The sequence below is a fragment of the Meleagris gallopavo genome, chromosome 8 (assembly GCF_905368555.1).
Source record: "Meleagris gallopavo chromosome 8, MGAL_WU_HG_1.1, whole genome shotgun sequence".
In the NCBI taxonomy this organism is placed as follows: domain Eukaryota; kingdom Metazoa; phylum Chordata; class Aves; order Galliformes; family Phasianidae; genus Meleagris; species Meleagris gallopavo.
The window spans coordinates 16,194,537-16,215,472 of NC_139411.1; the positions used below are offsets into that span (position 1 = coordinate 16,194,537).

General features: G+C 54.3%; 1 protein-coding gene across 1 annotated transcript; it reads right to left on the reverse strand.

Annotated features, from left to right (window-relative positions):
• Positions 1–1,262: 1,262 nt before the first annotated feature.
• Positions 1,263–19,032, reverse strand: PITX3 (paired like homeodomain 3). Its single transcript, XM_085229815.1, has 4 exons — positions 18,787–19,032; positions 7,807–7,947; positions 4,062–4,267; positions 1,263–2,793 (listed from the first exon to the last, which is right to left on the reverse strand). The coding sequence occupies exons 2-4, from the start codon at positions 7,913–7,915 to the stop codon at positions 2,230–2,232; spliced, it is 879 nt and encodes a 292-aa protein (XP_085085941.1). The 5' UTR covers positions 7,916–7,947; positions 18,787–19,032; the 3' UTR covers positions 1,263–2,229.
• Positions 19,033–20,936: the final 1,904 nt, after the last annotated feature.

Genomic DNA, 20,936 nt, shown 5'->3' on the forward strand with positions numbered 1-20,936 from the left:
GTACAAAGCACTCTCAGCTCAGAGCTGGCGTATGGCTGCTGCTGGGTCTGGGCACTGTGTGGTGCTGCATTCTGCACTCAAGTCAGCGTGGTGGTGGTGGGGGTGCTGGAAGTACAGGGAAGGGGCAGCTGTGGGAAAGACCCTGTGCCTTGGTGCGGCATTGGAGAGAGCTGTGGCAGCACCTAGCTGTGCCTATCAGTAGGGATTAGTTACAGCTGGGGTCAGGGTCAGCTGAGGAGAGGGAATGAGAGGGGCTGGACTTCTGCTCCTTTCTCTGGGAGGAGAGCCAGGGCAGGCAAGGGAGTCAGTGTGGGAGCATGATACGTGTGTATGGTGGGGAGGCTTCAGGGTGGAGGCACAGAAGCAATCTCAGTATCACTGGCATCTAGCAGCAAGGTAAGAGTTCAGTCTTGTTTTGGATGTGCTATGTGCTTTAGATGTTGATGTTCAATCTTTGCATGCACATTGCAGGTGGAGTTGTGCTTCTAGCAGTAGCTGCCTCAATGCAGGGATTCCTCACTTTGGTTTAGCTCAGAGCAAAGCATAGTTTAGCTATAGCGTTGTTGGACTGACGTCCGTGATGGCTTTCAGCATCTGCTCACCAATACCTTCAGCAGCAGCTGCCCTCTGTGCAGCAGACTATGATAAAGATGGAGTGGTTTATATGCTGCACAAAAGGGGCTACATTCTTTGTCTCTTAGCAAGGATCCCTTCCTAACAGAGTTTGCTTCCTCTGTGTGTGCTGGCAACATTGCAGAAACCTGGTTTGTCTCAGTTTTGCCTGTCCCACTCACCTATGCGGAGTGGGTTGTCTTGTTGATGTATCAGGGTTGTGCTTGCCCCTGAAGTACGTGCCCCATGTGGAAGGAGACTGCACTGAGTGGGGATATCCCACTGCCCACTGCTTACATAGCTTTCTTGAGTTCTTAGAGAACCTACTGCGTCCCTCTGCACTGGCAGAAGCTACAGGTCCTGCTGTGCATGCACCTCCCAGGAGAGCAGCTCTATTTTACAGCTTTCCTGAAAGAAACGGCACAGGGCCAGGGGGGTGGGCAGGTATCTGCAGCCCCTTCTGGAGGTGCTGTTTGGAGCCAGAAGTGCTGTAGGGACTCAGAGGCACCGGCCCCAAACAGTGTGATGGGGAAGCCTCAGAACGGAGTGTTCAGCCTGCGTCTACCCCAGACTTGGACTCAATGTTGGTGCTTGCTTTTTGAATCTTCAGACACTGGGTCATGCTCTCAAAAACCAGGCAGGCAAGAGCCTTGGAGGGACTGTGCCAACTTTTATTTTATTTCCTTTTTTTGAAATGGGATTTGAGGAAGGGATGGAGATGTGCAAGGGGGAGCTGTTTGTTGCGGAAGGGGATGCTTTGGATGTATACTGGCAAAGGTATTCCTGTCTGACTGGAGATGAGTGGAGCAGAGAAGCATGGCAGGCAGCACACCACCCTGGTGGACATGCTTGCTTTATGGGATTTTTGTTTTTAAAGTCTACTTCCCAGGTTACTTCCTGTACAAAATGATGTATTTTAATATATAGGTCTATATATGTGTATGTATATATATATATATATATATATAGGTATATATGCATGCACATATCTTATATCCTTACAACTCTCAGTTCCTCAAGGCTTCATATCTGAAAGGCCATGCCTATAGATGTGCTCTCATAGGATGCCAGTCAGCCAAGACAATGACTGGCTACCTAATAAGCAGATGGGTGAGATATTCTGCACCAACCCTTGTGTTTGTGGGGGGAGAAGCATGGGGTTGGCCAAACACTGGAGAGCAGCCTCATGTCACCCCATCCCTGCATCCCACTGTGGTGGCACCCGGCTGTGCTGGGGAAGAGGGTTTAGAGGGGCCAGGCCAAAATATGCTGAGCTCAGCTTCCCACAAGCTAGGCGTGCTGCCTGCTGGGGCTCCTGCTTCCCCATGGGGCTTCCAGCAGACTGTTTTGGTTTCCTTACCAACAGGGAGGATGAGTATTTGGTGGCCAGGAAGGGAGGGAGACTGGGAGGGGAAAGACAGTCAAAATTCACCATACGATAGTTAGACAAATCTTCGTAGAGGTCCATCTGCCTGCTTGCCGTGCGCTCTTGCTCTCTCATGCTCTTTTGCTCTCTCTCACTTCCACTCTCACTCTGCAGGATGTACGCTGTTGTAGGGCTAAAGGTCTCCTTGTGTCAGGCTAAGGTCAAGTCCCCAGTCAGCAGAGAGCAGCACTTCATACAGGCCTGTCCACAGCATATTGGCAAGGGCTCAGGTTGGAAGCTGCCGTCTGCACTGCCGGGTAAGTGAAGTTGGCGTGCTGCTTGGCCTTCAGCCTCAGACTTGCCAGGCTGGAGTTGCACGTGTCCCTGTACATGTAGGGGCTGGCTGTGGAGGCGTAAGGACAGGCACTGGATGAGACGGCGGAGTTGAGGCTTGGGCTGTTCAGGTTATTGATGTTTCCCAAGTTGTTGAGGCTGGAGGCTGGGACGCCAGTCACTGCAGAAGGGACCATGGATGAAGGCATGGTCATCGAGGCGATGGAGCTGGGTGGGGAGAACATGGGCTGGGAGGAGAGGGGGCTGACATTCATGGAGTTGAAGAATGGGAAGCTCTTGGCCGAGAGTGGGCTGGTGGCGAGCCCTTTGGTGGCCCAGTTGTTGTAGGAATAGCTAGAATACATGTCGTCATAGGGCTGCATCAGTCCGTTGAACTGGGCTCCAAAGCTGTTCTTGCAGAGCTCGGCCTGCTGGTTCCTCTCCCGTTTCCTCCACTTAGCCCTGCGGTTTTTGAACCAGACCTGTAGGAGAGGAGAGAGGTGGAGAGTCACTCTGGGTTGTCCCTTGGCCTCTTTACCCAGCACAAGAGTGGGTAAAGGGCTGGGTCTGTACCCAGGGATGCTGGGCACTGGGCAAGGCGCTGGGCAAGTGAGGTGTCTGGTCTGCAGGCTCATCTCCTGGGGAGTCACTATCTTGATCAAAACCCAAGCAAGATGCATAGAGTGCACAGAATAACACTAGGTGTTTGAGGCCATCTAAAGGTGGTGCCCATGACTTGCTGCAGGCCTACACCGCTGTGTGGATGCTGATGCTAGACAGTACTGCTGGTCCTGTACAAGCAGCATGTTCAGGAACCGCCTCAGAAAGCCTTTCTTGTCTCTGCTGTAGCTTTGACTTGTGGACCCTGGGCGCTGCAGCTGCACTGCGTTTGTTTGGCGTTAACTGGTGGAGATCGAGGGAGTGACCAAGAGCCTGGCCCAGGTTTGGTTCTGGCTTGCTCCAAAGGGCAGAAACCTGTGTCTGTGTCGTGATAGCAGCTAACAAGACAGCTTCTGCTGCTGCCTGCCTTCTGTGTGTTGCCTGACCCACTGTGTTTAACAAACAAATTCCCTTCTTGTGGGGGGAAGGAAGGAAAGCTGAGACTGTATTTCCAACTGTGCACAGCTCAGGAGCAGAGGTTGGGAGCAAAGTGTTCAGGGATACAGCTGGAGCCTGCTCAGTTGAGGAAACAACCTCTCTTGCTTTGATTTCACCTCAGCATCAGCTCAGGGAACACTAGAATTCTGTCTTCTAAGAGGAAAATCTGTTAGTGTTGGAGGGACTCAAACAATATAACTTCCCAGAGCATGGAAGCTGCTGGAAGGCTATTCATGGTGCTGCTAACTCATAATTCTAGCAGCAGAGAGAAGCTCTCATTCCAGCTGGAGCCCTGCCATGCTGTGCCTGTGACAGCACAGCAATTGGGGAGCCCCAGAGGGTGCCCTCCAGCGAGGCTGGGAATGATGGCAACACCAGGAAGGGGTCTGGTGGGCCAGGGCAGCTGGCTGGGGAAGCTCAGTGAGGCAGAGCCTGGGCTCTGGATACCCCTATACTGCTGCAAGTTTGTGCTTGGGGAGGAAGGCGCAGCCAGTGAGTGAATGTGGCTATATCAGACCTCAGTTGGAGTTATTTGTGAGGTTCTTTCAAGGTGGGAAAATGTTCCAGTGCCCCTTATTTGGGGACAGCTTGGTGGCTTGCATCACAGCTGGTTTCCTGCCCCATAGGGGTGTGCATAGAGCCACAGTCCTACCCGCACTCGTGCCTCCGTCAGGTTGGTCCAGACCGCAATCTCCTCCCTGGTGCTCATGTCAGGATAGCGGTTCCTCTGGAACGTGGCTTCCAGCTCCTGGAGCTGCTGGCTGGTGAAGTGAGTCCGCTGCCTCCGCTGCTTCTTCTTGAGCGAGCCGTCCTCAGGGTTGGAGTCGTCTGTCTGGTTCTGCTGGGACTTCTCAGTGTCTGTATGCAAAACAAAGATGGAGAGATCCCCTGAGTTAATGTGGGGGCTTGGCTGTGTTCGGGGAGCCCCCCACAGCCTGCCCTCGTATGACTGCTGCCTGGATGGGCACAGCCACCCAGGCAGCCCTTGGGTTTCCTCTGTCACACTGATGATGGGTGGTGGTGGCAGAACTTTCCCAGGCCAGCTATTTCCTACTGTGCTGAAATCTTTCTGCCTAAGGGTCCCTTTAGAAAAAATTCAAAAAGAAATTGTCATTCATAATGCAACTAAAGATCAAATAGCACTTTTGCAGAGAAGTGCTTGGGGAAAGGCAGACTTCCAGTGATGGCAAGTTGAAGCTCTTAAATTAACTAAACCCAAGGAACAGACTTTTTTTTTTTTTTTTTTCCCCCCCTTTCCCCCTCTCCATCCTGATATTTTCTTACCTAGGAACACTTAATTTTAAAAAGTAGGAAAAGGCCCCCTTAAATTCTTCCAGCATCTGCTGTCTTCTCACCCCTGGTCTTCCCACTTGGAGTTCCCCATCCAAGCGACTGAGTCTTTTGCTGCCCCTCTGGTGAATGTCCTGAAACTATCGGTGTTTGTGTGGATGTGTAACCTCAAAGTGCAGCTCCGCTATCACCAAGTGTGGAACTCGGTGTGCCTGCCTGTGCTGAGCCGGGATGGAGGTGAGCAGCTCAGCCACGCCAAGTGCCTCCCTGTGCCACAGCCCGCACCCTGCAAGCAAATGTTCTCTGTGTCACAGCTGAGCCTCTCGGCAGTGAATGGAGGACAGTGAGTGGAGAAAAACAGCAGCTGATGTCTTAGAAAAAGTTCTACCAGGGGCCAAGAAAAGTTGCCATAGAAGAGAATTCTTCCAGGGAAAATGAATCGCTACTGATGTTCGCCACCAGTTTATTCTGAACAAGAAGCAGGGTGAGATACTTCCAACTGAAACTTGGTTTTCAGCAGGGAGGGGAGGTGCTCTTTTCCAGTTGGAAATATCAGCAAAATCAAATTGAGATTATTGTGAACAATGGCAGAACTATTGTGTTTGGGAGAAGAATCTTTTTAAAAGTCCTGGCATTGCTCTGCTTGTTTTAGATGAAAAGGACTTTTTGTTTGGTTGTGGTTTTCTAAGTGGGAGCTGGCTTAAAAGGCTTTAAAGTCCAGAAAAAACATCCTAACGTGGAAGTTGTCCTGTACAGCCTCTGAAAATGCAGAAGGGCAAGGAAACAGGAGCCTGGAATACACCCAGGTGAGAAGAAAGGGATCTTCCACTCCAATGCATGTGCCTTTCAAAAATAAGTTCCATAAAAACCAAATGGAAGAGAGAAGTCCTAAGAGGGAGTCTGAAAAGCAGTTGATCACTCAGTGTATTAGCTCAGAAACCTCTCCTGTGGCTTCTGGGAAAGCCCTGCTTCACTGTGCCCACCTTCCTCTGAGGGAGCTGCAGGGCTCCCTGGGTGCATGTGCCAGCGAGTACCACCCCTTGTGGGGTAGAGCACACGTTGGACACACGTTGCAAACACTGAAGCAATGCAGAGTTCTTACATGCTCCCCATTCTTAGCCTGCAGGTCTGTGGCATGTTTAATGCTTATGTTGGATATACAGGAGCTCCAGGTACGTTGTAATGCAAACTGGCTGGGAAGGCATGATCTCCTGTTCTCATTGCCAGTGTGCAGCAGGCTTTCCAGCTGGGCTGGATCAGAATGAGGAATTTCAAAGCACGCTCTTGAAACAGAAGAAGACATAGAACTGAAAAGTGGATCTGTAGGGGCTCGCTATCATGGTGCTCTACTCACTACCATGAGCATCCTCATATGGAAGTACCTTCCAGCAGGACTGCTGGAAGCTCTTGGTATTTTAGTTCTATTTTGAATAGCAATTATTGCCAAAGGGATAGGACTGATTTCTCTAGCTCAGTGCTCTAAGCCAGAGCTTAGAGGGAGACTCCTTCATTGCTCATCTCCAAAACACATTAAAAAGGCAGTGATGGCACCATGTTTGAGCTAGTTATTGGGACAATAATGAAGGGACAACATTTGGTTTGTTTGCTCATCCGCTAAGTCTGGGTTAATTAAAAGCCTGATGCATGCATGGGGTATGTTCCCACAGGAGCCCTTATCCGTGGATTTCCAAAGAGGCTGCTGCCAAATAGGAGCTGTGCCCAAAACAGGAGTTCCTGCTGAGAGCTGCCCCTCTTCCCACAGGGAAAAATTACACCCAAAGGGAACGACAACAGTAAAACCACCGGCTAATGAGCTGCGTCTTGGTGGAAGAGCTAAGCAAGCACCTTGTATTCATCTCCTCCATGCCCCCGGGTCTGGGCTTTCTCTAAATCTTGTGAAGGAAGCCCAGGCAGCTGTAGTAAACCTGCCTCTGACTCTGGAAAAACCTCTGAAACTATGCCTCCCTCTTGGTGTCCTTTCTGGTTCTGCACCTGCTGCCTTTGGCTCTTCCTGAGCTTTGCTCATTGTTGTCTTTGTTTCTGCTGCTTCTCCAAGTAGGAAAAATTGTACTGTAAAGAGAGCAGAGCGTGGGTGTGCTGTGGTGGGGACCTTGCGGGAAGGAAGGTCCCTGTGGGTTGCCCTGGGTCCCTACTGAGGAGCTGGCTATGGAATACATCTCTCACTTGCTCTCCTGCCTGATGAGATCTTACAGGAGGGGATGTTGCAAACACTCAGCACCATCAGAGGATGAGGAGGACTTTGGAGAGCTAAGACAGACCAGGTTTCTACTCCATTCCTCACCACGCCTTCTCTCTGCAGATGAAGGAAGCGGAGCCCAGGGTAAGTAGGGCTGCCTGGTGAGAGTGCAGGAGGCAGCAGCCCCTGTGCATAGGTAACGCCAGCACGTAGCTGCCTCCCTCAGATGCTTTATTTCCAGCCTGTTTAATACAGTGAGGAGTGATGTAGTTAGTCACCTGGCATTTATTGTTGACCTAAAATAGGCTATGAAATACATCCCGCACACATTCGCCCACTCAATGAAACTCCTGCAGTCATAGCTGAAATTAGCAGCTCACGCCAAATGGAAAAAAAGTCTGCTCCCTAGTTGGCAGTTTTGTGTGGGGAGCAGGGCTCGACTGGGAAGCCACTTGGATGGAGATGTGTTGTGTGTCCCAGCAGCTGATGAGGAGCCGCCAAGCTTGGGGATGTGCCCAACTAAGGTACGTGTGCAGCAGGGAATTCGGTGGCTGGGTTCTCTGACCTTAGTTATTCTGGTGCAGCATCCTCCATGATGCTCGCTCCAGGGAATTTTAATCTGCATCATTACGCTGATTAGCTTCTGCAAGCGGGTGAGCCCAGAGGCTTTACACAGGGAGCAGCAGGCTGTCCCCAGCCCTCGGCTCCCCTTGCACAGGGAGCTTTGCATTGTCTCCCTTTGGCTGCACCTGAGAAGTTCAGCCTGGAGTTAACCCAAAGCATGGAAAGTTTCCATCTGAGCACGCGGGCAGCTCCTGCTGCACAGTGATGCTTGTCCCACGTCTCCCCCTGCTCTTTCTGCCCCGCACCTTGGATGCTGCCCACCAGGAGCACGGGACCTTGCACTCACCACTATGGTCCTGCCCCTTGCAGCTGTGCTCGTGCTGGGGAGTGCCAGAATCTGAGAGGGACAGGGCTGGGCTGCGAGCCTCCGTGTCTGCCAGCAGGTTGAAATCCATGGGGCAGGAATAGGTGGTGGCGAAGGAGGAACCTGAAAAAGAGGCACAGGGTGGTTAGGGAGTTGGATCTGTGCTCATGACCTCTTCCTATCTGTATGAAAAGGGACTGGCCAGCCCCTGAGGATAGGCCTAGGGAAAGCCGAGGATCCCCGTGTGATCCTTGGACTCCTTCTGGGTTTCCTGGCTGGAAAATGGAGATGCCGGGTATTCTGCTGAGCTCCCCTATAAATCAAAGATCATCTAGTGACACTTCTATTTGCAGCCTTCAGAGAAAGAGCCTCCAATTTATAGGTGACATTCAGACTGAAATAGCAACGCCGGAGCATGCTGTGTAACGGAGATCTGAGGAAGTGGCCCTGGACCAGCCAAGGGCTGTTAGCACCTACCCCAGACATCCCGCTCTCCCAGCCTCCCTCTGCAGCTTCCTCAGGCCTACCCTCACCTCCCAGCAAGTTGCTCTGACACAGGCAGTGCCCAGGGCCCTGAGGCTCTCCCGGTATCATGGGCACAGACAGTCAGACGTGTGCATGCAGAAAACTGCGTGGCACCAGGAGGAAGGCATGCCAAACTGTGCAGAGGCTGCCACAAGGTCTGTCACTGCAAGTGGAATACTTTCGGGTAAATGAGGACCTCTGGAGCTTGAGTTAACATGGGAGTCGTGTTACATGCCCTTGGGTGTCTGGGGACAAGCACTGGCACCTCTCAGCCAAAGGCTCCCCAGTGCTGTCTGTGCCCACGGGCTGACCTGACAGCATCCCAGCTGGGAGTTGCCCCCAACTCCCACTGCTGTGGCTTCTCAACTGCCCTTTTTCATCATTCTTTGTCCCAGGATCAGTTATTCTATCCTGTGCTGCTCTCTGTAGTACAGCACTGGGGGCTCACAGAGGCAGGTGGGAAGTGTTAGGTGCTAGCAGTCCACCTGGGCAAGTGAGCTGGTCTTGTAAGCCCTGAGGTCCAGCTCATGATGCTGCTGTGTGTGGCACAACGGTCTGGTTGATGTGCTGGTTTGATGGCTCCTGAAGGCCTGGAGAAGAGCAGCTGGGTGCAGTGCCTGCATCTTCCAACACCCCTCCAATCCTGGCCCTGCAGCAGCTCCTCATGCTGATGTGTCACAGCCGCTGACACAGCGTGGCTGCAGGTGCGTGCTGCTGGGGCCGAGCACTTGGGATTCTCAAACAAGGACACGGGCAGTGGTGGAGACTGAATGGCTGGTGGAGGGCTGCACGGCCCCTCGAGTCCACGCGTGCCAGGACCAAACTGAGCGAAGGTCGCATTTCAGCTGGGCTGTGCGAGCGCTTAAACATGTAAACAAGAGATTAATAACAGAGCTGTCACACCTCCTTTGGAGCTGGATGACAGTGACTAAGAATGTATTTTCAGAGCTGTATAAAGCCTCCTGTCACTCTGAGCAGGGCTTCTGCTGGGGCCTCAGCAAGGCCAGATCGTACCTATGAAGTGCTCCCAGGCTGCGGTGAGGCTGGAAGCTGGTGCTTCACCCTGCTGGTGTCTGCTGCAAGTGAGAGCCTCAATGTTTCCTCCTGCTCCCTGGAGCTTCCCCATCCCACCACTCCTGAACCTCAATGCTGGCTCTGACACAGCCTGAGAGCAGCATCTCCGTAGGACCCAGTGCCAGTTTTCTCTGCCTCCTGCAAGCATTTTGTCCTGGGTTGTGGAGCAGCAGCTCCATGCTCACCACTTCCCCCCAGCCTTTGGTGACCTTTGTTGGTTGCAGACCATGTATGCACAGCCCTGTTGCTTTCTGCCCTGTGTACGCACACAGTGTGATGTGACGGGGCTGTGTTTTCTTTAATACCTTTGCAGGGAGTAGGGGGAGTCCATCTGCTGCTGATATTGCCATGGCTTTTAGCATTGCTCTTGGAATTATGCAGAAACGCGCAGTGAATTAATTCCCTGGATTAAGTCTTGATTAAGATGTGTGTCACTTTGCTGTCTCAGAATTTATTAAGAGTCCTTCTTGAGGTGGCGGCAGATGGAATTTCTGCCCAATGTTTGTAGATGATAATTTCCCCTCTTCTACAGCCATTTGCATATGATTGCATCTGTCAAGCACAATTTCCTCTTTTCGAGGGCTTGACTCCGCACTAGACCAGATTTAAGGAGGAATTCAGCCTTTTGCCTCGCTCTATGTGCAGGACAGCACCCTCCGTGTGGTGTCTTGTGTGCCTGAAGTATTGTGCTTGTCTCGCACAGGTTTCATCATCGCGAACTGGAGCTATGAAGCCAGGAGAGGAGCATCTCACAGCTGGTTGTGTAGAGGTGTAAATGACAATATGAGACACCAGGCTTGGGGTAAGCCAGCCCTGGTATTTAGGACTGGGCACAATGTGTCAAGTGGCCTGCTGCAGGGATGTGCTGTGGAATCAGGATAACACTGGCACTAAAGCATGGCCTACACTCTAGTGCTTCTGACTCAAGAGCAAGTTTGCTCTTTGAACTGAACTTAAAACTAGGAGAGCTTCAGAGAGGGAACTTTGAATGTGTGTGATTGCATACTCACTGCATGCACCCTATGTGGTGGCACTAAGCAGGGCCATCTCATCTTGCTGTGGGTTCAGCAAACGGAAGGGAGCAGGATCTGCTCAGTGTGGCCATGGAGGGCTGCCGTAGGCAGAGCCCCACACCCATGTTCACCAGGGCCAGCACCTCTGCCAGCAGAGACATTAAGAAAGTCAATCCTAAACCTTTCTGGCATTTCTACCAAATTGTATGTCTGCTCTCAGGGAGCTGCTGGAATCGGCACCTCAGAAGTGTCTTTGGATAGCATCAGATTTATTGACTCCATCTGTGCCTTCATCTTTCTCACTTTACGAACCATTCTGTTAGGGTTGCCTTTTGCACTTCTTCCATGGAGCCAGACTTGCTCAGAGCTTTCAGTTTCATAAAATAACCCATGACCCCAGCCCGCGCTGTGCCTCCTTCCATCTCTGTACTTCCTTGCTCCTGAGATATGGGTTCCCAGTTCACACCAAGTAGGCATTTCCGTTGAGCTGCCAGGCCATGCATCCTCTCTGCTGGCAGGAAGCAGCAGCAGTGGGCACAAGGGGCAGTGATGCTGGCATGCTCACTTAGCCCAGAGGATCAAATGGAGTCTTTGTCACCTCCTCTGCTGGATCTCAGTAACAAGTGGCTCTATCGTCCAGGAGCAGAGACTCCTTCACCTATGTTTTTTTGTTTGTGGGTTTTTTTTTTTTTTTTGGAGGAGGAGGAGGAGTGGGAAGGAACCATCAAGGCTGACTGCAAACCAAGTGAGGCTAATTATAGTGGTGCCTTGGGTGCTGCCCATGGCGGGAGGCCCAGGGACTGGCAGGAGTGCTTTACCCATGTCCCCACGTGCCTGCAGAGCCGAGGCCCCAGCAGGTCTGCCTGGGGGAGAAGCTGTCTGTCTAGGTGCAGTGCTTCAGCAAGAGCCTAGTGCCTGGGCTGTCAGCATCCCCCTCCTCCTCTTGGTTATTTACCCACGTTGTCATGAAGTTGAACTGCCAGTCTATACTTAGGTCCCAGGAAGGCTGAGCTGCAGTGGGGCAGCCCCTGCCTCTGTTCCGTATCAGAGGGAAAGATGCTGGAGCTGCCCTGTCCTCTTCCACCCCACGTGCTCATGCAGGGACAGTGCTATGCTAGTGCTGCAGGTCAGGGTCTCCGGTGCTAGAGAGCACCTGGCACAGGAATCATGCACTGAACTGAAGGCTGACATGCTGCCTGCAAGGGCTCTTTCCTGCAGCTAGAGAGCAAGGATGGAATGTGAGACAAGAGTAAATCTTCTCTTTCTCGAGACCACAGAAAGACCAGGGTCATCTGCTGCTAAACCTCACCGTGTAACTTTACATCTCTAATCTTAATGGAATTGCAGCAGGAACAGGCAAGACCGTTTATCACTGGAAGATAAACAGCAGAAGCAAAACGGTTACTCAGTGTGCAGCCCCATTATGGACAGGGGAGCAGCATGCCTGCCCACCTGCCTCCTAGCCTGGGCTGCCTGAGGAGTGCTTCCAGGTGTGCAGAACTCACTGATGGATCACTGACTGCTGGTGAGTACTGAGTCACTGCTTATTATAATTTCTCTATTTGCTCCTTGCAGTGTGGTGCTAGCCCCTGAGCTTTGGTGTGGGGCATTTTCATAGCAGCGTGTATTTCTTCGAAGCCTGAAACATTTTTTTTTCTCTATTTCATCAGCAGGATTTGCCAGGTGTCCCTGAGGTTCTCAGTGTCTTATTGCTTGGAGCTTGTTATTTGAGCCGCAAGAGCATCGTAGGCAGTGCATGCTATGCCATCATGTGTCCCATGTGGGCTGGCTGTGAGGGCTGCTGCTCCATACCCATCCTCTCTCTCCATTACCGGAGAAGTTTCTGATAACTCAGCCCAGGGTGGGGAGAAGATGGGGAGACGCGCTGCTGCCAACTCAGAGTGTGATACAGGTAGCACTGCTTGGCTGCTCTGGGATGCCGTTCCTCATTGCAGAAATGGTGTTAAAAAGCCTGTTTGAACCGGGAGAGGCAATGAAGCGAAATTCCTTTAAGTGCTTCCAGATCATGAGATAAGAGGTGCTAGGGAAACGTACAGCTTTGCTGGACACTGCCTGACGTGCCCTGCGGGGCTGGGGTCAGCCCACGAGGTAAGGATGAGCCCCTAGCTGCAGCAGAGAAAAACAGCCTTGGAGAGAGAGAGGAGAACAGGTTGTTCTGGGTGGAAGAGGGTTAATAATGCATTGGTCTCATGCAGGACTGTCACAGTAGGAGCATCCCAAGGAGTGACAGCTCTGTACCCATGTCTGCAGGAAAAGAAAGAAAGAAAGAAAGAAAAAAAAGCCCATGAAGGATATGTCCTGTTTGGCTGCACCATGGATTAACAGTGAGCCATGTGGTGGAATAGTTCTCCCTGGTGCTCTCACTCATTCAGGTCTGTGTGTGGCATGGCAGCACTGGGAGGGGTCCTGGGAGCCAAGCAGTGCCTTTGCTCAGCTCGTGCCAAAGCAGTATGGCCAGGCATCCTAGCAGAACTGCCCTTAGCCTACCTCTGTGGTTCTGAAATGGCACCCAAGGGCTGGAGATACCAGTCACAGCGCAGGGGGGAAGCTCTGCCTGTTTTCCTACAAAGCTGGTTTTTCTGTACTCCTCGCACTCTTGCAGGAGCTGCAGCACAGGGCTGTGTCCAGCTGCCTTCCTGGGTGCAACACCTTGACTCCATCAGCCAGGGCTGTGCTTGCCTCTCTGACAGGCTCTGCAGTTACATTAATAAAGCTGCATTTTTGTTACAGCTCCGTTTGTTTGTTAGGCATCTGGAACAAAACAAATCAACGGAGGCTCCGTTTTGCCATGACAAATTGCAGTTGCACAAAGTTGCTGGCAACATCAAGCTTCGGAGCACAGGAGTGCTGGGAGCTGCATGTGCTCAGAGGGTGCAGAGAAATGGATTGCTCCGGTCAGGGCAGAAAGAGGCTGATTTAGGGGAGAAATTTGGCAGTGATCATCTTGCAGCTGCCACAGAACAGGGAAGGGGCTCTGCTCACAGGTCCCTGTGCACATGGCACGTTTGCCCACGTGTGCAGGAGCAGAGCTGCTGTGGTGACCAAGCCTGGCAGCAGCGTGCCTACACACTCGCTGCTTGGTGTGTGTGCAGGTGTGATTGCTGCGGCGATTAAAGGGAGGTGGTCTGGTGCCTTTGGGTATCTGAGCCGCTGTAAAGTTGGCCCATCAAGGGAGGGTGGGCCGGGAGACAGCCAGAGCAATGCGGTTCCGGCTGCCTCAGAGCTTTGTATGCAGATGGAGGGCAACAGATGACTCAGCTGCTACTGAGGATGTCAGTGGCTCTCACAATTAGTAAACAAGCTGAAGAAAGCCCCTAATCAGGCGGGCTGAAGGTCGGGAGGCCCGGCCATGCCGCCAGCACATTGCACCCTGCATGCGGCTCCGACCTTGGCACTCTGTGAAGCCATCAGTCAGTGCTTCTGCCATAAATCCTGCCCGAAGTTTGACTCGGCCATAAACAAAACTTGGCTAAAACAGCAGCTAGAGAGAATCTTCCTTGTGTGCCGCAGCTGGACTGCTGCTGTAGGACAGCTGTGTGGAGCTGGGGCTGGTGGTGGGGTGGTGGCAGAGCCTGAATGGCTGCGAGGGATGCACGACCCATTGCCCGGCTCCACTGCTGTCTGAATGCAGCAAGCGGGGAGCTCAGGGTGCAGCGTCCTGAGGAAGCACGGAAAGGATGTGCAGAGCTGCTAGCCCTGTTTGGGGAGGCACTGGGCAGCTGCTGGAGCTCCCACTGCCACCACTGCCACCTCCCCTTCCTTGCCTTTATGGCCCTTGCACCATGCCCTGAAGGTCAGCCTGTTTACCCAGACATCGTGCAGCGGGGAGCGAGGGGGTAATCAGCTCTCCCCACTGCAAATACGGCCGGCCCCAGCCCCGCAGCCTTGTGCAAGCGGCTGTGCTTGCAGGATCGGGCTCAGTGCTCCACAGCAAACTGCTGCGTGCCCGTGAATCTGTGGGCACAGAGACGAGGGAAGCAGCGAAACTCGGCTCTGAATGTCAGGGTCCTGAGATGCACTGCGCTGCCTGGGGACCGTGTGCAAAGACTGTGTTTTTTGTTCGTTTGGTTTTTTTTTTAATCCTTAGTTTTTTCCATCTGTTCCGTGCTGCATCCCACACAGAGCCCTGGGAGGTAGGCATTTGGGTGGGTAAGGAAGAAAGCTGCAGATCCGTCGTTACTCATTCAGCCCAGCCCGCGGGCAATCCCATCAAAGCAGTGTAGAGCAAAGGGCCGGGGCAGGGGGAGGCGGGCGCTCTGCGAGCGGCTTGGGGCGCAACCTCCCGCTGCAGGGACACCTCGGCACCCCGAGATCCGCCGGCAGCCCGCACCGGGTAACGCGCTGAGCACCGCACAGCCACAGCCCCGCCGCAGCTGAGCTCCAGCGCCCGCTGCCAGAACGATGCTGTGAAACGCTTCTAACGGGACGCACAGTCGTGCACTGCTCCGCACTTCGCCTGTGGGATTGCTCCCCGGTCAGGTATGGAGCCGCACCAGCACGGCGCTTACAGCTCAACGAATATCATTCACATCTACGAGTACTTTTTAAAACCCTGGTACACCTCGTCCTCGAGACGGCCTGATTTTCATTTTACGGAAATAATAATAAAATCATGCATTTAAAAAAAAAAATAACCTTGCAATAAATGTGCATCCACAAAAAAAAAAAAATCCTGCAGAACTGGAAGTTTTGGATATTGTGGCACCAAAAATAAAACTGATGGAACAAAAAGGGAATTTCATGTGGTTTTCATTGTCAAGTCTAAGCTCAGAAACAAACAGGAAATAAAAATGGCTAAAACAAAAGGGATTTCTTTTAAAGCATGTTCAAATCCAAGCGGGGAGCTGGTTTATTTGGGAGGCATTTTCTGTTTATTTGTTTTTCAGAAAGGCAAGTAAATAAAAACGTCCACACACAGACAGGTCAGCATGATTTACAGCTGAACTCTCATGCATCTCTTTGTATGGTTATTGTCGGCATCTCCTAAAAATTGGCCTTGCAGAATTGGTACCAGGAGAAGGGGCTGAGGGTTCCCAGCCTTAATGGTGGTGCTTTTGGTTCCTCTTTGTGCTGTCTGCAGGCAGTGCTGCTGGAGCTGAGCCCTCCAGCCTAGCCCTCCCCGGGGCTCTGCTAGCAGCAAATTATGGCATTTATTTAAATAAAGGGGGCTGCAGGAGGAGGGCTGTGAGAAACAGCCGAGTACAAGCTCCATCCTAGGAACACTAACAAGTCTGAGGCTGTTGGCTTCTGGGATGGTAGAAGTTGTTGGATGGGGTTTGCAAACAGGTGGCTCATTCACAAAAGCTCGGATGGTAATTTCTGAGGGGTTAACTGGACAAATGCAGATCTGCTCCAGCTGAAATCACGAGTAGCTGTAGCACCTCAATGCCTTTCTGAATACTTTGAAAGGTTGAAGAATCAGATGTACAAAATTAATAGCAGCTCCTGCACTTTAACTCTGGTTTCCCTGCTCTTGTGCACGGATAAAAAGGGTGTAAGTGCCTATTTTCTGGTAAAGCCATGCTTTGGGAGATGCAGAGCATCACAGCGAGGTGGTGTTGCTGGCTCAGGGCTGCAGGGTGTTCAGTGCTGCCAGAGCTCAGTTTCTCCTCTATGACACCGGGCCACGTCCCCTTTTTCTAGCACACCTGGGACTGTCCACAAAGACCCCACAGGAGCTGATGGCACTGCCAGTCCCAATCGGTGCAGAGCCAGCCCCTGCTGCAGCACAACCTGACCCACTGCACCTCCAGCAGCAGCCTCAGGGCTGCCTTAAATGTCCCGTGCAAGCCAGGAGCTAATAACCAGCTTCATTCAATTCCCAGTCACATTATTATCCAATCTGCCAGAGGCATTAATATTCAGAGGTGAGCCAGGCGGAGGGCAGGGGTGCCGGCACACAAAGGGAGGACAGCAGGCACAGTGCAGCCACACAAATCCTCTCTCTCTGGCTGCCTGCATCCCAGCTCCGCACTGCCGAAGGATTTTCCCCGGCCCCAGGTGGTGCCAGGCAGCGCAGACGGAAGGCAAGCCATGGGTAGCCCAGCACCGTGCCCCAACCCAAAGCCAGGTTCCGGAGCTGGCACAGTTTAATGCCCTTGCACCCCAGCACTGCACGGCAAGTGGGGACCTTCTCCCAATAGCCAGGCCATAAGCAAATCACAGCCTCCTGCGTTCAGGCAGGCAGCAGAGACACAGCTCCTGCTCCCGGCTCCGTAGTCTTGCTCTGTTGTAGGACACATGGCGCAAGGCCACCAGCCATCCCTACAGGGACTTAATTCCCAGCCCAGGACCTCCCCTGTCCCCAGAGCTGGAGCACATGTGCCAGGTCACGAGACAGAGCTCATGTCCTCGGCACATCTCATCTTCCTTTCGGTGCGCTCTCCCAGATCGAGTTTCTGTGTTTTTTTTTTTTTTTCCCCTCTTTTTTTTTTTTTTTTCCTTTTTGGAAGTCTCCAAAGTAAGCCTTACCTCTTAATCTCATGGTTTTGGTAGCATCTGACAGACAGAAAAGATGCTGCTTTTTTGCTGGCCTTCCTATAAGGTGCACAACCGAATTTGCTGCATAGTTTTCACATCTATTATTTGCCAGAATTAAGCCCTTTCAGAAAGGCAACAGATATTAAGTGAGGCTTGCAGACATTTCTCTGCCAAAGCAGAGTTGCAAGTTGTCAAAGCAGTGCCCGGGACAGTACACATTTCAGTTACCGGGATATAGCTGTGTTTGACGAAGGCTGGCCGTCGTGCAATGCCGGCTGCAGACCGAAAACACTGCCCCTGCCCCGAGCCCTCACACAACGCCTGATACCCGGCACAGTGCGACCATCTCGTAACGAAAACCACCTCCTGCCCCGTTTCTGCAACTATCAGTGAGGTCCGGCAGCAGCTCCATGCCCCGCCAGTCCCTCCGGAGGCAGCAGCAGCTCTTTGTCCCCGCAGGAAGGCACCACGCAGCTTACGCAGACGTCCGTCCCTCCGAGGGAGCAGGGGGCTTGTGAAAGACCTCGCTGCCATCGCCAATAGTGCAGCAGGACACGATCAAGGGTGACGCTCTTGAAAGACACCTTCCCGAGCTGCTGCTTTTAGCATCTCCCTAAGCCGCAGCTAGGACGAAGCCATTTCACACCGCATCCCGCAGGCCGGGTGCACAGAGCGGCAGGGGAGCGTCGGGTTGCCCTCTTTGCTTCCCGCACCACCAGCTCATACCAGTTCCCCCCGCAGCCCGCCGGGCGGCAGTGAGCCGGGGCCGCGGCACCGAGCCCAGCAGCGCTGCCGGGGGGGCCTCCCGTCCCGTCCCGCTCAGCTGTCCCGCGGCGGGGGCGCGGGGCCGACAGGTGTGCCCCACTCGCAGCACCGTGCCGGGCCCCACCACCCCCCCGAGCCCACTCCGGCAGCTGCAGCGCGGGACCGCTCCCAGAGCCGCCGCCAGCCGGGGCCGAGCCGCCCCGTGCCCCGCTGCGAGCAGGGAGACGGAGCCCCCGCCCCGGGCCCGCTCTAGTTGAGCGCAGAACAGCCGCGCTCCGTCGGGCGCTGCTCCGCTCCGCTCTCTGCCCCCGGAGGTAACGGTTTCCCCGGGCCGCGCTCATCGCCGGGAAGGTGAAGGAGCCTGCCAGAAACCGGAGCCCCACCGCCGGCTCTGCTCCGAGCCTCCCGGCGCTGCCCGGTCCCGTTCCTTCCCCCGCAGCTGCCGACGGAGCCGCCGCCGGGGGTCGGCGGTTCCCTCGCTCCTTCCCCCTCAACCCGGCCGGCTCCGCTGCTCCCGGCGGGTACCCGCAGCCACGGGCCGGCTCGCCCTCACCCCTGCAGGGAGGTCGGCTCTGCTATGAACAGGCGCCAGCCAGTTACATAAATATCATTTATCCAACTGTCCGAACGCCGTCGTGCTGTTGCGCTTTTCCCAGGCGCTGTCTCCCCGCGTCCCGCTGCCCCGGACCCTGCAGACAGCTGAGCCGCAGCCCGCAGCGCCGTTATTTACAGCGAGCCCCGGCTAATTTAAACAGCCCCGGCCCCGCTCGCCCCAGTGGAAAATGCCTAAGTTTAGCAACTGCCAGGGGCTCCGGGAGCGCTTGCCGGGAGGGGCCCGAGCAGCCCAACGGGACGGCAGGACCTGCAGCACCGCAGCCCCGAGCAAGGCAGGGGTCGGGCCCGCTCCGCCCGCTGTCCTCCGGCTCCCGTCCCGGGCACGGGCTGCGGTCCCGAGCGGAGCGCCCCGAGGATGCTCCCGCCCCGCGCCAGCTCCGGGGACGCACCCGGGAGGGCACCGAGGACGCCCCGGGAAGAGCGGCGGACCACCCCGTTCCCAGGAAGTGTCTGACGGAGTGGCACTTACAGCAGCTCCAGATGCGGGCTCGGCTCGGCGGCCTTAATCCTGCGAACGGGGTGACGCCGCTGCCCCTGCCCCGCTACCCGGGCCGCTCCGCAGCTGTCAGAAAGTAAATCCCCGCGACTCCCCGGCACGCTGCGCCTCGCTGCCGGCCTGCGGCTCACGGGGAGGGCGGAGGGCGCCGGCCGACTGCCGCCCATTCACCCGGCCCATTCACTTTATGGCGGCGGCCGGCGCCCCCCGCCAGCTGCACCGGGCGCCCCGCTCCCGCCCGCCCCATTCCAGCTGCGCGCCTGCCGCCGCCCGCCCCGTCCAGCACCGCCCGCCCCGAGCCCGCCCCGCTTCCGCAGCGACCAATCTCCGCGCGGATCGTCTGCATCCCGCCGCTCGCCGGCACTCCGATTCGCAAAGGCGGGAGCTAGATCACGCCTTCGCCGCGACGGCCGCGCCCCCGCCTTGCCGCACGGCTTTCGCCGCCGTGGCCGCACCGCTGAAGGGGAGCGGGGGGTCCGGGCGCGGCGCTGCCGCTGGGCACGGCTCTGCGGCCCGGAGGGGCTGTCCGCCGCGTCTGGACCCACAGCCGACTGCTGTGGCGCGCGGCCCCACACGGCGCGGCGGCAGCTGTCGGGAATGCTGATTGCGCGTCAGTTACTGCCCGCCCCGTCCCAGCTCTCGTCGCACCGGGAGCTCTTCGGCTTCCCCTTGGAGGCCCCGCCGCGGGGTGCCGTGCCTCCACCGCCGGGCGTGGAGGGAGAGATGCGCGGTCCTGCGGCCGGGTTTCCTCCCTCTGGTCGCTTCGGTGCTGACCCGTGCGCAGGCTTATAGTGCCAAAGGTCAGCCTGGAGCTCTTCCACCGACGTGTTTTAGAGATTAGGAAATAATGTGAGAATAGGAGTGGATTTTAACCTGGTGACTTATGAGGTGTACTGAGGGAGCCTGCTAAATGCATCTTGTGGCACACAGATATGTAGGGGAAGAAAAATGCACACGGAGAACTGCAGGATGTGAAGAGGGTTTAAGAAGACATAGCACTATGGATTGTTGTTCGGAAACACACTAATATGGCAGGGGGTGTGGGAAAGCCTGAGAGAAGCTGTCAGTGTTGAGATGCTCATGAGAAATTACCACATTTATTAATCTGAGGTTCCCGTTTGCCTCACTGCTTTGTGCCTCCAGTAAGTGACTGCAAACCAGACGTCTTTTCCCACCTCTGATTTTAACCTCCCCGAGGAGCGTGCACAGCACAGCAGCACTGGCACTCCCCGGGACAGTCTGTCTCTCTCACTACATGCCTAAGGGAAGCAGAAAACCCAGCTCATGGTCTGCAGCAATAAAGGGAATTATGTGAATCGCCTCTCAAACCTCCAAGCCTTCCACCATGAGTAGCCTGCAACAAATACAGGCAGTATTTATGCTCTAAAATGATGAAACAAAAGTATTTTTAGCTATTTCCTTTGGGCAACTGGAAATAAGAACCAGCATTCCATCTCAGCCTTGTTCCCTGTGGAGTGCAGCATGAAGACAATATAGGAACAGGAAGGCTTTCTCTGGGACAGCCTCCTGCAGCCGTCCGCTTGCAGGAACCATCTCTCTGGGAGGGAGGGCTCTCCATTTGCTGATGAAATGTAGCAGCAGCTCTTGTGGTTGGTGCTGAGCATTCTGAACTGCAGTTCATATCGTCTTACCAGCTGGAGGATTCACTACTGGAGAAGAGACCAAGGACTTCACCTGAGCTCAGGAAACAGATGTTACTACTTCACAATAATTAGAAAGTAAGGGAAAAAAAAGAAGTAAAAGCAAACTAACCTGAGACTAACTGTAAGAAAGACGGGACATGGGGAAGAAGGGAATCACAAAGCAGATTAGGCATACTTCTCTTTTTACTGTCTGGGAGGAGTGTGTTCTCAGAGGAAATCCTGTCTCTGTTACAGGCAGATCCAGTCCTGCAGCTGCCCAGTTTCACTGCTCTCAGAGTGTGCTGCAATTGGCTTTGCTGGTCACGGTTTCCACCTTTGTGTCTTAACTAACCTTTTAGCCATGTTGGGTTCATGTCATCAAACGCCTTGAAGATCAGTAGTGACGCTGTGGTTTGGCCTCCTGGGCCAAGAGGCAGAGGGTGGGTTTGATGCCTTTGTGGTAGTCAGCGCTCCCACAGC

Bases quoted from the DNA above. Each gene is read 5' to 3' on its own strand.
- PITX3 (XM_085229815.1), bottom strand. From the start codon at position 7,915: ATGGATTTCAACCTGCTGGCAGACACGGAGGCTCGCAGCCCAGCCCTG. The intron at 4,268-7,806 runs GTGAGTGCAAGG...TTTTGCATACAG, and splicing joins CAAGGGGCAGGACCATAGTG to ACACTGAGAAGTCCCAGCAG. The intron at 2,794-4,061 runs GTAGGACTGTGG...CCTCTCCTACAG, and splicing joins TGACGGAGGCACGAGTGCGG to GTCTGGTTCAAAAACCGCAG.